Below are 15,728 nucleotides of genomic sequence, written 5' to 3' on the forward strand. Positions count from 1 at the left end.
TCATTCATTATATATACTCTTTTTATTTCATTAAGTCTCGTCATAATTGTTTTTATCAGATTGTCAAGCTCATCCATAAACATTCCCATCTGATTATCAAAGTAATCCTTTGTTACACATTTTTCAAGAACTTGTGTCATTTTTGTATCTATTCTTCTTATCTCCGATCTAAACAAACCAATTTTTACGCATTCATTGTGATCATCAGTGATCCTAACATAAGCGGCATCACCCTTATCACCATTCCCGCCAGAACTACCGCTGTTACCATTGGAATTTGGATGGTAGAAACTAATTTCGTCGTCGGAGGTGCTTGTTACATTATCTTCGGTCTTATTGTCTCTCACATCCATCGATTTTTTTCCATCACCGTTCGACGCTTCTAATACGCTAACATTTTGCAATAGCTGTTGGAACTGAAACGCTATCTTGCACAAAAATTTGATTACTATCCGCATCGGTGGTTAGAATGTGGATATTCGATTGCATCATTTGACCATTTTCGTCCAATATAAATTTAATTTGACCACTTTCGGCCGCATTCTGAATGTCTTCCAGGTCCATCGGCACCTGATCACTACTTGACGGTTGATTTCCATCCGCATCGTCGTCTAAACTTGGCATGCTCACCGAAACACCCTGTGCGAGTTTCTACAAATAAACACACACATCGATATGTTATAATATATGATTTGATCTATGATTCGCGTTGCGCGATTTTTCATTCTCTCTATCGATTTCTCTTTACCTGTTCGTTATCCAAATGTTCTTGGTGCTGTTCTTCTGAATTTGTTTTTAGCTCTTGGTCGGCAGGCTGTTGCTGTTGTTGTTGAAGTTCCAATTGTTGATCATTGCTTTGATCCAATTGTGGGCATATCAATAGTAACTAGCGTCAAACCCTCATTGCCCTCTTGTTTGTTTTTCTAATGATAAAAATGAGTTAAAAAATATATTAAATTAAATTAACCAGAAACTACCGGATGCGATAAATCGAAAAGTGCGTGAAATTGTAAAAAAAATCCATGAAATTTTTAGCACACTCAAAGAAACACGTACCTCATTGACCGACCTGTAACAACCAAAAGAATTCAAACAAAGAAAGATGGCTACCTCGATTTGAACGCTGTGAAGTTGGCCATAACCGTTACTGACTGGCGCCACTTGACACACGCTTTATTCAAATATAATTTTTTTTTTATTCAAACAAGAAATTCAAAGAAAATGATTGAGATTTTGTGGTTTATTTTTTTTATTTTTTTCGCCTTCGTTCATCTTTGGAAAATACAAAACGACCGGGTTTTTTTCCTTTTATTTCTCGAAAAGAAAAGACTCAACTCAAACACCGTTCGCTTTTTTTGTCTATTTGAATATGACTCGAACTTAAATTGAAATTACATTTAATTTCTTTGTTCCTTTGTTTCGTTCAAACAAAAAATAAAGACGGAAACCATTTCTCTTCCATTTCGTTTCTCCTAAATATCAAACTGAATTTTAAAAAATAATTGGGTGGCTATAAGAGCTAAAAAGTGAATGACAACAACAAAGGAAATTGTACAATTATTGGTAACTCAACATTATAGTTTGGTTTTGTGTTTTTTTTTGTTACATTTTACGTAATATTGCATCAAAATTATATTGACACTTGATTTTTTGAGAAAAGACACCCTAACGTCTAACCTCCCCCTTTTTTTGGAAAAAAGGCAAATCCAAAGCTTTTCTTTCACCGCTTCGATACCGAATTGCATTAACTAAACATTGCTCCTCCACACATATAGCAATCGAGCTTCGATTTGAAAAAGAGACTCATTTTTTTTCAATACTCTAAATATAATCTTTGGCCATTCAACAATTGCAAATTAAAAATAAATAAAGAAAAACACAATTAATGAAGAAAAAAACAAATGGAATGATTTTTTTCTTTCGTTCATGGAGATTTCATCCATCGAATTCACTAAACATATGGAATGTTATATGATAGAAAAATTGAAGACATAGACAGATAGAGAGAAGTTATACATGGCTACTAATATTCCAAATTTGAAATGATACGTTTCAGATTGATGATTAATCAATTAATCGTGTGGATCAGGGCCGTAGCGAGGATTTTTGCCAGGAAAGGGTGGTTCCACTTTACCAAGTGATAGCTTGCCCCAAAAAAACAACTATTTCGAAAAAAAATCTGGGGGTGCTCTTGGAAGTTTACGGAGTTATGGGGCAAAAAGGCCAAAAATCACGAAAAATCAAAGTGGTCCGATTTCGATGAAAATTGGTACACGGGATAAGTGAGAAAATATAAGAACTTTGGCACTAAAACTGGTCCAAAAAAACTGGTCCGAACTGGTCCAAAATGTCAAAATAAATTTTTGGACCAGTTCGGACCAGTTTTTTGGACCAGTTTTAGTGCCAAAGTTCTTATATTTTCTCACTTATCCCGTGTACCAATTTTCATCGAAATCGGACCACTTTGATTTTTCGTGATTTTTGGCCTTTTTGCCCCATAACTCCGTAAACTTCCAAGAGCACCCCCAGATTTTTTTTCGAAATAGTTGTTTTTTTGGGGCAAGCTATCACTTGGTAAAGTGGAACCACCCTTTCCTGGCAAAAATCCCCGCTACGGCCCTGGTGTGGATTTTGATCGCCTGAGTAATCATATGGTAAATGCATTAAATCTCGATTGCCGCTTCATTCTAGTATAAACTTAATCACACCGCTTAAATCAAAAGGCGCCTAAATCGTAACATTTGCCAACAACACAATTCTTCCCTCGTGCCATTTCTCATTCAACTTCAACAGTCACGAACTTAAGTAACACGGGTTTTTATTGTTGTTGGCCGCCCAACATCATTGTGCATAATTATGAACAATATCAGATGAAGTTGTAATCAAATGTTCACGTTTCTAATAGTGGATTTTTGATTTGGAACAGAACTCTATTTGAGATGCTTCTTTCTCCTTTTTTTCACTTTTTAACTTCAGCATTTCGCACTGCAAATATAATTGGATCGCAAACCAAACGTAAAATGCTTGAATGAGCAAAATCACAAGTTAAATTAGCAAAATATGACCCAGAATGCGGCATATTCTGTTGTGGTTTGCGGCGTCAAAGCTAAATGTATTCCCCGGTTGATGTATAATTCACTCATTCGATGATTCCCATTTCAGTTTTAGACGAAACTTTGATAACTTTCCTAAACTGTTTCAATTAAATCATTTTTGCATCCACTTCTAACACATAATTTTCAAGGAATAAGATCGAATTTTTGACGACGGCTGGTGGCAAATAAGAGTATAGATGGTCTATTGAAAATTGTGAGTATATTAAAACTAATTGATTGTTGTAGTTGTGTGTCAACAAATGAACATATTTGTTTTGCTTCTAGTCATTTTTCTTTGGTCACTTGCGCGTAAACGTGTAAATTACGCTAAATGGCACAACGGGCTCTGTTTTTGTTGTTTGCTTTTTTTTTCTGCCGCGAGCGCAATTAAGAAAGAAAGAAACCAAAACTGAATTGAGTGTTGTGTTTATGTACAAATTCCTAAAGCGCGCCAACGTTATATACAATCTAAATTGCTGGCATTTTGTTTTCTGTTTTAACCGTCTAACGGATGACCCAAATAGACCATTGACACTTCGGTGTTCCCATATACAGCTGATACAGTTGGATAAAATGTTTTGTCAGGTAAATCTGGAAAGAAATTCAAAATGAATGTAGTGCAAATCGAAATTCGAGGAAATCTTGCGAAATGACCAAAATGAGGAGCAAAACAAAAGTGTGGTTACCTCGAAAAGCGACACCTAGAAATTCGTAATTTTTTTCAAACGACAGGGTATTATCATCACAATCCAAAATGACTCGTATCCGTTCGCCGACTTGATATTTTGGCGCATTGTTCAGCAATGGATAGCTACCAATTGCATCACCATTATGCAATAAATGATTATCAACTAAATTCCAGCCCCAGCTTTGATCGTCGGCACCAAGCAGCGCCACATAGCCATGGCATTGAAGGGATGCCTCTCGTGTTGATATGCCAACAACGGCCACTGTACCAAGCGGTCCCTCCCACATCACTTCCCATGCATGACGCCCTTGGCGAAATCCAATTTTACCTCTTGATCCATCCGTACTTTGTGCCACCGGATTTCTAATGAATTGACAAAATGAATGGAACAGAGAGAAACAGAAAGACACAAATTGCGTTAATCGAATTGCCTAATTGGATAAATCGGCCGTACAGCGATGAGTTTCTTTTTCGTCGATTTTACCTGTGCAATGTGAATCCACTTGGTTTGATATATACATTACGGGAGCAATCGTTTGGATTCCATGCATGGAAGAATGCACGTAATTTCGCCTTATACGTTGGCACTGATGACAATAAATCGGATTTAATGGCATCTTCGGCCAATTTTCGTATGCAATGCATTCGCCACACATCGTTATTCTCATCATTTAAATATCTATACCAGTTTTTACACACCAGCGAACAATTTCGCAAATCACGTAAATCTAAGTAAGAAAAAATTGCTTCTAATATGTTATCGGGCAGATGTGTGACGATGGTCGTTTCGTTCATTTTAGCACAAAATTTTCTTGGTTGTAGTTTTGGTTATTTTTCTTTTCTTCTTCTTCGTCTTCTTGCAATGGTTTATATTAAAAACGAATGATTCGCGCACTTTGTTATTTTATTGTTGATTGTTTGATCGCGCCTCGAAATTGAGTGTGTATATTTGTGTTTGTGTGTGAGAGAGAGAAAAAGGAATTTGATTTTCTTGAAGAAATGAAAATGTGGATGGTTATTGGTTGTGCTAAGCAAATTGTTTGCCCACTTGAATGGTTCGCGATGCAAGCGCAAAGATATCACAACGACGACCAAGTCAACATTGATGTGAAAATGTGCGTCGGCGACTGTCAATTCCAAATGGAAACATAAAATTAAACAGCAAATTATGATGAGAAGACATCAACGTTTGCTTGGCTTCCTGCGGATATTCTCTCTCTCACTTGTCTCTCCGACCGATGGCCACAATTTCAATGCTGCTTGCAAATGCAAACAATACGCTTAAAAGTCTTTCTCTCACTCTCGTTTTTCGTTTTACTCCAATATAAAAAATTCAAGCACACTTTTCGCTGGACACTAAAAAAAACTAAATCCTCTTCTCGCTTTTTATTCCTCTATTGTATATCTGTCTTAAAAAGAATGCTAATCCAGTTCACGTATACACAAAAAAAAAAGAAGGAAGAAGACTTGTTATTCCAATCGCAATTGTCAATCGAGTTTAGGCACATGCGTAATGGCACATCTCTTGGTTGATGTCAGAAAAAAAAAATGAACAAATGTGCAAAATTGTGCCATCACGCGATGTCCGGCAATTTTTATCAGCCAACTATTTACAATTTGGCAAAACAAACGAATCCGATGAATTTGATGCGCCGATGACAGCGATTGATGCACTTTTACGTTTAACCGATCGTTGTTTGTTTTGCTTTCAAGCTACTTGATTCAAGTAGACCAACGGTAGCTCCATCTGTGTGTGAGCATACTAATGCCGAATCTGCGATTGTTTCCTTTTATTGAATAAAATATTCGAATAATAAAAAACGATTCGGTAAAGCATAGATTCATACTGAAAAAAAATGATTGAAAAATTGCATTTTCATTCAAATCGAAAACAAAAATGATAAAATCTTCAATAAAATGAAACATTTACAAAGTGATCATTCGTAGCATAAAAATGATTACTGCAAATGCAGAGGGCGATTGAGTTTGACAGGTCGTTCGGTCGTGAACATTTGTTTGAAACGATGCGTTCCGATTGACGTACCAACAAACACACACACACACACACACAAGCTATCTCATACACAACCAACTGACTTTCCATGTAATTGAATCCAGAGTGCTCGGTGTGTCTCTGTCTCACTTACATCGTGTTAGCAACATTTCGCTTTGTTTTTGTTCACCGTCACACGTACACGCACACATACACACAGTTCGGCTAGCATGGTGCCATCGTGTGTATGCGTGCGTGAGTGATTGAATGGGTGCGAGAGATAGATATAGACTAAACGACCATACACAGAGATGAAAAAAAAACTCCAAAAAGAGATGCTAATATGTGATCGAAATATGACAAAAACAAGAGACAAGAAAGGGAAAAAAAACGCTACCCGAGGTTTTTAATGGAAAAAACAATATGGCGAACACTTGTTGGAATTTTTTTCGGTCGCTGTTATAGCACTGCTACTACTACCGCTCTGTGACTGCTGTTGTTGTTGCTGTTTCTGTATTGCTTTTTCTCTCGCTCTGGATCTGGTGCTTGACTCTATGTGTGTCCGCAACAATGATTTTACTGTTGTGATATGCACGACAGAACGAGAGAGTGTTTGAGTTGTGAAAAATGTTCGCGCAACAGCGAAAAACAATAATCTGTTTTCCTAGTTTTTTGTGCATTTCATTTTAATTTTTGCATTTTCTTCCGATTGATTTGAACTCTAAATTTTTTGAGCATAAAAACTGGAATAGTTTTTTTTTTTTTTAGAAAATTTCGTTAATTTTTTTATATGCAAGTCTATTCATTTCTTTTAAAACAAAATAAACACACCGAAACCGAAGAGAAGAAGAGTAGAAGAAGAGGAAGAAAAAAACTCGATTCGTTGCAATTTATTCAGTGTGATGTGATCTGTTTCATTTATTTCTGTGTGCGTTTCCTTTTGGAAAGAAGAAAAATAAAATGTACGAAAAGAATGAAAGAAAAGAAGAAAAAAATTGAACCAAAAATGAGTTGAGAGTTGCGGTAATCGTTTGCCTTTTTATTCATTATTTCGTCGAGTGATGAACGATGTTTTTTTTCTTCGGGCTTGAATTGACAAAACGAGAAAAAGACAACGACGACGACGACGACGACGACGAAGACAACAACAACAGCCACACCAACCAAACCGCTCTACGAAACAATAGAAAGTAAATAGAAAACAAACATTGAGTGTGAAAAGATGTGAAAAGAAATATAAATGAAAAACAATTTGAATAGAACAACAACATCATCACAGAGCGAAAGAAACAAAATATAAAATATCATAAAACAATGAGAAATTCGTGACGAAAACACACACAAAAATATTTTTTATTTAATATATCAAGTACGAATCAAAGAGACTGAAAGTGCCTTGTCTGTTTCATTCTTCTCTCGCGCATTTCAATCATAAGAAATTATACAAAATAACAGCGACAACAACATCAACAACAACAAAATATTGGATGCAAAGAAATGATTCAAGTGATCAATAATAAAAGAGTGAAAAGTGAATAAATATATCGACAACAAATTGAATTCGGAATTGAAGGACTTGCATGCAATTGTTTCGGATATACAACATTCTCGCAACAGGAAAAAAAACACACACCATGAACTAGACACCACAAACGTGTGTGAATTGTGTGAATGCGTGTTCTCAGAAGAAAACAAATTGATGTAATTGTTTTTCGTTCATTCGCTGGCGATCGCAATTCAAATTCTGCAATGAACTTCAAATTGACGAATTTGTGTATTTGCCCAAAGCGTAAAAAACAATTCGAAATTCGAACGGAATAGGAAGGGTTTGGCGAATGAACAATTTTTGTTCGAATCGAATTCCAAGTGGTAAATATTTGGGTCCGTTTTTCTTTCTTTTTTTCCCCATTTCGATCGTCTGTAAATAGGTTTTTCGACACACGCGTGACTTCATAATGTTTTCGTTTCCTTTATACTCAATTGTTTGGTTTTTTTCTTCTTCTCTCGCCTATGTACTGACCCCCCCTTGACAGAGTTTATCATCGCATTATTGTTGGAAATAAATATGAAATATTTCAACTGTCGAATAAAAAAAAAAATGGAAATTATTTCGTTTCGGTTGTTTTCTATTGTTGTTGTTGCTGCAAAAAACAAACGTTTGGATGCGATCATATCAATCAATTAACAAATTTGATGCGATCAATGCAAGATCACACCATTTGATCATTCAGTGTCTGCATTCAAGAGTGTGTGTGTGTGTGTGTGTGAGAGAGAGAGAGAGAGACATATCGGGGCGATGAAATAGGGAAGAAAAAGATCTGTGAAAAATTTCATCGAAAACGCCAATTATTGTTACACCATCACTTAGAAGTGGAACCCGATTTTCGATTCGTACCCAAATGAATCACACACGGGGAGCAAGAGAGCGAGACGGAGAAAGAGCCAGAAAAAAAATGACCTAAGCCTCTCACAACACAACCAAAACAACAACACACAGCATATCTAACATGATGATTATATTTTGTATAGCTTCTCCTTCTGCTGCTGTTGCTTCTTCTTCTTCTTCGTTTTCGTACGTTCTCTCTCTACGTGTGTCTGTGTGTAGTTGTGTGTGTATATTTTTTTCAGTCAGTTTTTTGTTGTTCTTTTCATTAGTATTCTCTCTCGATCGTTTTTCCTTCTTTTTACAAGATTCGCCAGAGAGTGACTCTCAATGTTTAACATCACTCTTTTTTTTAAAGGTTATTTTGTTGTTTTTCCTTCGTTTTATTTTGCATTTCATACACTTTCAACGCAATGCTGAGTATGTATAAATTGGCTAAACGATCAATGCGATTTCAATTAAAAATCAATGATAATTTTAATTCGATACGAATCAAATGGTTGAAATGATGACCTGATAACATGACAATTTATAGAGTTAAACTCTATTGATTTTTGCTGTGTGTGTGTATGTGTGATTGTGGTTTTTGGTGTGTATTTGGCTCATTTCAAAGTATAAAGAATTTATACCTCGATTTCAAAATATGAAGATCAGCCAAATTGAAGGTATCGTTTCAATCCTCCTGTCAAATGCCGAAATTTCCATTTAATTTTCCATGTAATGATCGAGAGAAATCACCTTAAACTCAAGTCAGAGGGGTCGGTTAATATGCGCACATACTATAAAAATATTTGATCCAAATTCATTGTAACCGAATTACGCATCACAACGATCTTATCTTTTGCTTAGAGATTTCCAGAGACAATATTCGTCATATACTATAAATAAAAAGAAGAATGTGAAAAAAATCAGAATCTTAAGTGCTAAATCATAAGAAAAAAAAAATGAGTAATACTCGTATCATTTTGAAAGTTTCAATAAAAATGTGAATTGTTTTACAGTGTACCCATTTGAATCGAAGCAATAACAAAAGCAACTTGTACGCGTACAAAACGTAGAATTTACAACGACAACAACAAACCGAAGATAAATAGAAAGAAAACGGTACGTGAGTTAGAGTTTTATCATAATCTAATTGTTGTGCGAATTATTTGAGTTCATTCATAAATCAGCGGGGAGCGAAAAATGGAATGCGAATTTAGGGCAAGCGAACTACTCACGAAAATGTGACACATTACAACAATAACAATAAATCGATATCAGAACATATAAATCAAACAAGGGAGCGAAAGAGACAAGATATCACATTCGTTTATTTCTGTTTTATCAACAATCACAGTCATCGATATATGCGCGAAACGGTGATCGGTAGCGTATTTTTTTATCATTTCGGCTACACATTGCGGTGTTATCGATATTCATTGTGAAATATAGTGTGGCTGTAATGCGGGCAAAACTCTCCTGAAGTTCGTTTATTTGTGTATGCGTATAAGTGTGTGTGTATGTTCTTTTGTAGATTGCCGCACTCTAATTGTCTTTGTGGCGAATACGCCCGCAAAAAAAAAGCAGCAAATCCAATAAAACTCGTGTGCTGAAGCATTCAAAATTCGGTCTTAATCGAGAAAACTATCGTCAAAATGCCGCTACCGCCGACGACGACAATGAAGAACAAGAGAGTATATAGTGCGATGTGTTGATGTGTTTTGCAGCTCATTTCTGGATTCGTGTGTGTGCGACCATTTTGCAATTTTCATGCACATGCCGCACCGTGTGCTATGCTCATATATTTTGACAGTGAACGCGTAAGGGTGTAGTTGCCCGTGGCTGCTTATTCGGCGTTTGCATATCCGTATATTGCACTTTTTTCTCGTGGTGTTCGGCTGGCTTTAATTTAGTAAACATTGTGCAGAGCGCGCGGTCGGTGCACAGAAATAGTTGTACATGCGAAGAAAAGAAAAACGGCTACGACAATGACGATAACGGCGGCGGCGACGGCGTCGTTCGTCCAAGAATGAAAAATAAAAACAAATAACAATAACAACAGCAGCAGAAGAACCCAAAATCCGAGAAGAGCAAAACAAAACACCCAACAAAAACAATACACTTTTACATAAAATGCAAAGAACAGTGAACACGATACGGATTCCTTGAAGATTAGTTTCTACACTCGATGTAGTACAGTGTGCTGTGCATGGTTAGAGTTAGTTTTTTTATTCATTCATTGACGTTGTCGTTTTGAAGAAGAAGAAGACAAAAAAATAACGATGCATATTCAAGTGCAATTTCTATTTTTTTTTTCTTCTACTGCTGCTGCTGCTGCTGCTGCTGCTGCTGCTGCAATGAAACACATGTGTAAGCGAACGATTTGGCAAAGCCAAGAAGTTGCAAGAAAGGAAAACAACATAGCAGCCGCAAATAACAACGGGCCGTAAATAAAAAAATTTATAAATAACTATACAGAAGAGTCGAAAAGCCATACTAGTGATTCAAAGATGAAATATTGTTTACAAATTCCAAGAAAGTGCAAAATTTATTATCGCTTCGGAAGAGTTGTAAAAAAAAACTATCACACACTCACCCATACACAAGCACATGAACAACACATCCAAACGAAATAGAAATGAGTGAACGAAGAGAGGATTGTTTTTAGTGTTGTGATGCTCAAATTTACACATTCAAATCAATGCAGTGGGCAAAGACGGTGACATTTCAACGCGCCCCGAAAATATAAACAAATGTTTAAATCCAAAGACTAGCCGTTTCAATTGCCTGGAATAAATAAACAGAAATTAAAAATAAAAGGAGAGAAAAAAAAATTGGTTCGTCGCCGCATTCATATATTGTTGATCTTTTTTTTTCCTGAATTCTCTGCTCGATTCCCATTCGGCTGTGGCTGGAGATAAATGAAAACAAGATACAACTTAGTAGACACAACGTAGAAATACAGAAAAGAAAAACTCATCAAATACGCATTGTGTGTTGCAGACGCGCAGTCAAATACATAGACACATAGTCGTATCGTTAAACACGGAGTCGGGCGAGAGAAAGAGAGGGAGAGGGAGAGTGTGAGAGAATGAAAGAGCGGGGCAAACGCAAGCAGCATTTGCCAGTCTAAACAACAAAAACCCGATCGAACATTGAAATCCATGATTTGCACCCAAAAACCACACACAGATATCCCATATCCAAATAAAATACGTTTCGCTTCGATCTTTCTCACTCACTCACTCACTCATTCACTCATTCACTCTCTCTCTATCTATCTCTCGCCCGACTCCGTATTTAACGATACGACTATGCCCAACCGAGACCCGAATGCATTCTGATGCATTCTTCCGTCGTGTTGCTGGTATCGTTGTCGTCGACGTCGTCGTTGGTGTGATATTTTGGTTTTAGCTGGTCGATGCATTTGTATGGGTGGGCACGTACGTTATTTGAACTGCACTGAATGAATATTTCATCTATCTAAATGCAGCACGAAACTAAGGCAAAAATTGTGAACCATCGAAACAATACCACTGATTACACACGATTCATTGTTGCTTCTCTGTTGTTGTTTTTTCTTTCGGGGACTGATCGATCTCTCTCTCTCTCTCTCTCTCTCTCTCTCTCTCTTCCTCTTTTCTTCTCTCTTCGTGTGTGTATGTGTGGAAAATTGCATTCATTCAATTTTGGGTATTTCCAAGTGACAGAATGATATAGCTCCAACGATGCTGAAATTCGATACTTTATTGGATGTTGTCACTCGACTGAATTGCCCATTGTTTTTAACGACCTATTTTATGCCCGTCTCTTTGTAGTGCACTCTTTTTTCACTCTTTAGTGCTGTCGCACTAATCCTGCGCCAAAAAGAAATTCAAAACAATTCGCACAGCTCGAATGTTTTTCCTCAAACGCGTAATAGACGCTCTTTTTTCTCTGCTGCGGGCTGAAACATCCTGCATTTGAAGAGCATTGAAAGCAACAAATCGACGGTCAACCTCTTTTTCAGCGCCAATGCAACCGAACTGAGGCTGTAACAACAATAATAACAACGATAAAAACACACGAAAAAAAAATGTATGTCGATAAAATATGCTCTGAATACAAACGTTTTATTCGCACTCACTAACATGCTAATGGCATAGAGTGCACACGATGAAAAAAATGCCATTCGACTCATTCGTTCTTGTTGTTTCGACATTTTTTTTCACTTTAATTTTTGTTTTCAATACGCACTCCGCACTCCGGACTCTTATGTGAGTGTGTGTGTGCGCACGCGCGCGCGGATTTGTTAATCGTTATTCGAGCGAATGCCAGTGCATTTTTATTCCAGAGCAGCAATTTTCTGCGTATTTTTACATTCGTTGCATTTTCATTATGCTTGCAGTTTTAATGCTGTTGTTGTAGTTGGCGTCGTTTGTTGCCTTTTTTTTTCTATTTCGGTAAACGCATTTGAATGCATTTGCCAGCACACCGCCAACAATTACGGGAATAAATCATATGTAAATTAGTGTTTCGTTTGGAAAAAAAATAACATTAGTGCGTTAGTTTTTCGTTATGAGATAAATGCGGCTGATTACAAACGAATGAATTCATAAAAACGAATGATCTGAAGCAATACTAAAAAATAAACGGCATGCGCCCATAACGAAGGGATCACCGATGAATTGAGATGGATAGATCACGACAGCAGTAACAATAACAGCGAAAAAAAAATACGACAATTAGACTATAACAAGTCAATTGTAATCCGGTTGAAAACCGCAGAAGAAGAAAAGAAAAAAAAGAGCTTATATGCTCTTAAATTGGTATACCAATCCAGAAACCACATATCGAAAAATATCATATTCGAAATGAAATGAATGAAAAAAATATATCAGTGAGTGACAAGAAAATGTACGCCCAATCGAAATTGCACGTCTTGCCATTTCGCTAGACATGCCGATTTCACCGTTTTTATTATATTTCTCTCGAAACGAAACGGGCAAATGGTGAACTCGACACACACACACACATTGCAAACCCAAAAAAAAGCCAACAGCCAAGCAATAAAACGAAACGGAACACTTTTTTCGGTACATTTTCTAAATTTCTTTCTAATAATTTAAATATTGGCGGAAAAAAAGAAACAAAGAAAACGTGACCGAAAAATTGTCGTCGGTTTGTACTGCTGTTATTGTTGGCTGTGTATGTGTGTTAGTGTGCATGTTGATCAAAAACTGCCCGACCTTTTGTTTCGGCGTATCATGCATGAGTTATGACAAATATAACTCTTTTCCTCCTGTGTTGTTCCGTTGTTTACACCAAATTTATGTTGAATTTTACGGTTTTTTTTGTCGTCTTTCCGCTGTTCCGTTTACATTGGCGTGTATGTAAGAATTTTTTTTTGCATTGCGTGGCAAATATTATGTGTCCAAGTGTGTTTGTGTGTTTCGGAATGCGTCTAATACGAAATATGACCACTTATTATAATCCCAGGGAGAGAGAGAGAGAGAGAGAGAGAGAGAGAGAGAGAGAAAAGCGGCTGCAATGTGACCAACTCTGACTGGCGCTAGCCAATTTGAATAAAATTGTAACAAAGAGAAGCGTGTGGAAATTCTTCGAGTGAAGAGAGGGCATCGGTTCATGTCATTATCCAATTGCCTGATTGGTTGATCTTGCTGGTTCACTCGATGAATTTCAAATGAAGTGAAAAAAACATACACGCAGCAATTAAAGATTTTATGGTGTTGAGGCGACATAGCAATGAAAAAAAATGCGGTCATATATGTTACAACATAAAACATCCGACGACGACGATGACGATGTCGACATGAGAACAATGTTGTTTGCTGATATGTGCCTAGGCAGAATGTGATCAATTCGTTTGAAAGAATGGCTCTCGACTCTTTTGCTATCTCATCGCACTTCCGCAACGAAGAAAAAAAAATAAGAACGAAGAAGAAGAATGTGTGCGGTTCATTTGAAAGTCTTACAACGCATTTTCAATATCATTTTTGCACAGCGACTGAATACTGTCCCAAACTGTCATGCTCATGTTCAGCCATGTTTCAAAAATTGTGCGCTAATTCATTGCAATCAGCCGTTTTGTGCCGACAATGAAGTTCGATCATATTTCGATCGCGTATACGTGATAATAAATCAAGTTTTCATCGACTTCGCCTTCACGATACACAATGTTCAAGCGTATTTTTTTTATTTAATCCAAAGTGCACTTGTTCACTCTGAATAACTAGAGACAGAACACTTTAGGTTTATTGCATTAAAATTGATTTAGCAGGAGTTTGAAAACTGAAGTATGACTGAAAAAAGGTGAGCTTGTATATCGAGCACACATATACGAAGAAAAAAAAAACGTTAACAAATCCAGTACATGGGGTCGCAGTATGAAAAAGCCATTCGACTAACATTGATGACATTACAAAAACCTGAAGGTTGGTTCATTCGTTCAAATTCGGGCGTGTTGAATTTATGAGATTGACTTGCCAAAAAAGAAACGGCCAGCACATACACACACAAACACTATTCGAATTTCGAATATAGTTAAAAGTCATGGTTTTATTATCAAAATTAAACGATCAACACATGAAATTGCGAACAAGTTGCAACAATCAAAGTAAACCATAAAAGTGAAAATGGCATTTTCTGTGACTGACCAAAATGAATTTCATAACATTGCGGCCACCATCAAAGCATCACCACCACCACCAACAACAACAACAATAACAGCACAAAAAAAAACCATTAAATTTTTTTACCGATAAAACCGAGCGCAATTTCTGAGTTTCCACCGAATAAAACTAAAAATATTGCTAAAAATAGCATCAGTTTCGTTCTTTTTTTTGGTATTAGAACATCCATTCGGTGTGGTTTTAGCGGTAATATCTGCTCGCTGTGTTGCATAACACAGAAAATGTGCATGAAAAACATTCCGAAAACATAAAATCGGTGTTTGTTGGAAGAAAAAAAATAAACGATAGAAATATAAAGAACATTGTGTTTGAAAACATTTAATACATTTTTTAATTTTTCTTGTGCTGTTGTTGTTTTTTCGTTTCTTCTGTGATCGTGAAAACACGCATTTAATTGGCATTCGTGCACCGCAAATCAGCGGAAAGAGATAGAGAGAGAGAGAGAGAGAGCGATTTTAATGTGTGATTTAGCTTTTGTAGCTATAGATGTCAATCCGACTGTCATTCAACGAAGAAAAAAAACTGAAAACACATGTGCTGCATTAAATGCTAATCGAATGAAGTCATATCTTAACGGCCATAACCACGAAACAAGCCCCATTTAATTTTAGCCGTATTGTGCTGAAATCAAATATTTTAATTCCCTATCTCTGTCTCTCTATACTGTATTTTCGGTTGTATGACAATACCAAAGGTAGAAATGAAGAAAAAAACAATGGCCATTGTATTTTTGGCTGAACAAAAAAAAATTTGCATGATGACCACATTGGTTTCAATGACAGGTATTTGGTCATTAATGAGAGTTTGATGCTAAACGAACCAAATAGCAAAAGAGGCAAAACCAGCGTGTAGTTAGACAAATTTAACACACTTTTGCTTTTCAACCCGGATGAAA

General features: G+C 36.5%; 3 protein-coding genes across 32 annotated transcripts in view; 1 reads left to right on the plus strand and 2 right to left on the minus strand.

Moving 5' to 3' along the window:
- Positions 1–332: 332 nt before the first annotated feature.
- LOC129576551 (uncharacterized) lies at positions 333–1,139 on the minus strand. The gene is made up of 4 exons (XM_055461772.1): positions 1,111–1,139; positions 1,057–1,069; positions 749–886; positions 333–651 (listed from the first exon to the last, which is right to left on the minus strand). The coding sequence occupies exons 1-4, from the start codon at positions 1,137–1,139 to the stop codon at positions 391–393; spliced, it is 441 nt and encodes a 146-aa protein (XP_055317747.1). The 3' UTR covers positions 333–390.
- A 2,055-nt stretch (positions 1,140–3,194) lies between these two features.
- On the minus strand, positions 3,195–5,520 carry LOC129576871 (F-box/SPRY domain-containing protein 1). The gene is made up of 3 exons (XM_055462814.1): positions 4,268–5,520; positions 3,782–4,146; positions 3,195–3,686 (listed from the first exon to the last, which is right to left on the minus strand). Exons 1-3 carry the CDS (start codon positions 4,576–4,578, stop codon positions 3,592–3,594), a joined length of 771 nt encoding a protein of 256 aa, XP_055318789.1. The 5' UTR covers positions 4,579–5,520; the 3' UTR covers positions 3,195–3,591.
- Positions 5,521–6,316: 796 nt separating this feature from the next.
- LOC129576874 (uncharacterized) overlaps positions 6,317–15,728 on the plus strand; it is a 57,135-nt gene continuing 47,723 nt past the window's right edge. Inside the window, exons 1-3 of one of the 30 annotated variants that reach the window (XM_055462852.1) lie at positions 6,317–6,568; positions 7,213–7,645; positions 9,161–9,263. The gene's annotated coding sequence lies outside the window, so the exon portion shown is untranslated. Of the gene's footprint in view, positions 7,646–9,160; positions 9,264–15,728 lie in introns of all 30 variants that reach the window. The other 29 variants (XM_055462845.1, XM_055462850.1, XM_055462851.1 and 26 more) reach the window with 29 other exon arrangements.

This window comes from Sitodiplosis mosellana, unplaced genomic scaffold, assembly GCF_009176505.1.
Source record: "Sitodiplosis mosellana isolate CC-2019 unplaced genomic scaffold, AAFC_SMos_1.0 Smas_scaffold_6191, whole genome shotgun sequence".
In the NCBI taxonomy this organism is placed as follows: domain Eukaryota; kingdom Metazoa; phylum Arthropoda; class Insecta; order Diptera; family Cecidomyiidae; genus Sitodiplosis; species Sitodiplosis mosellana.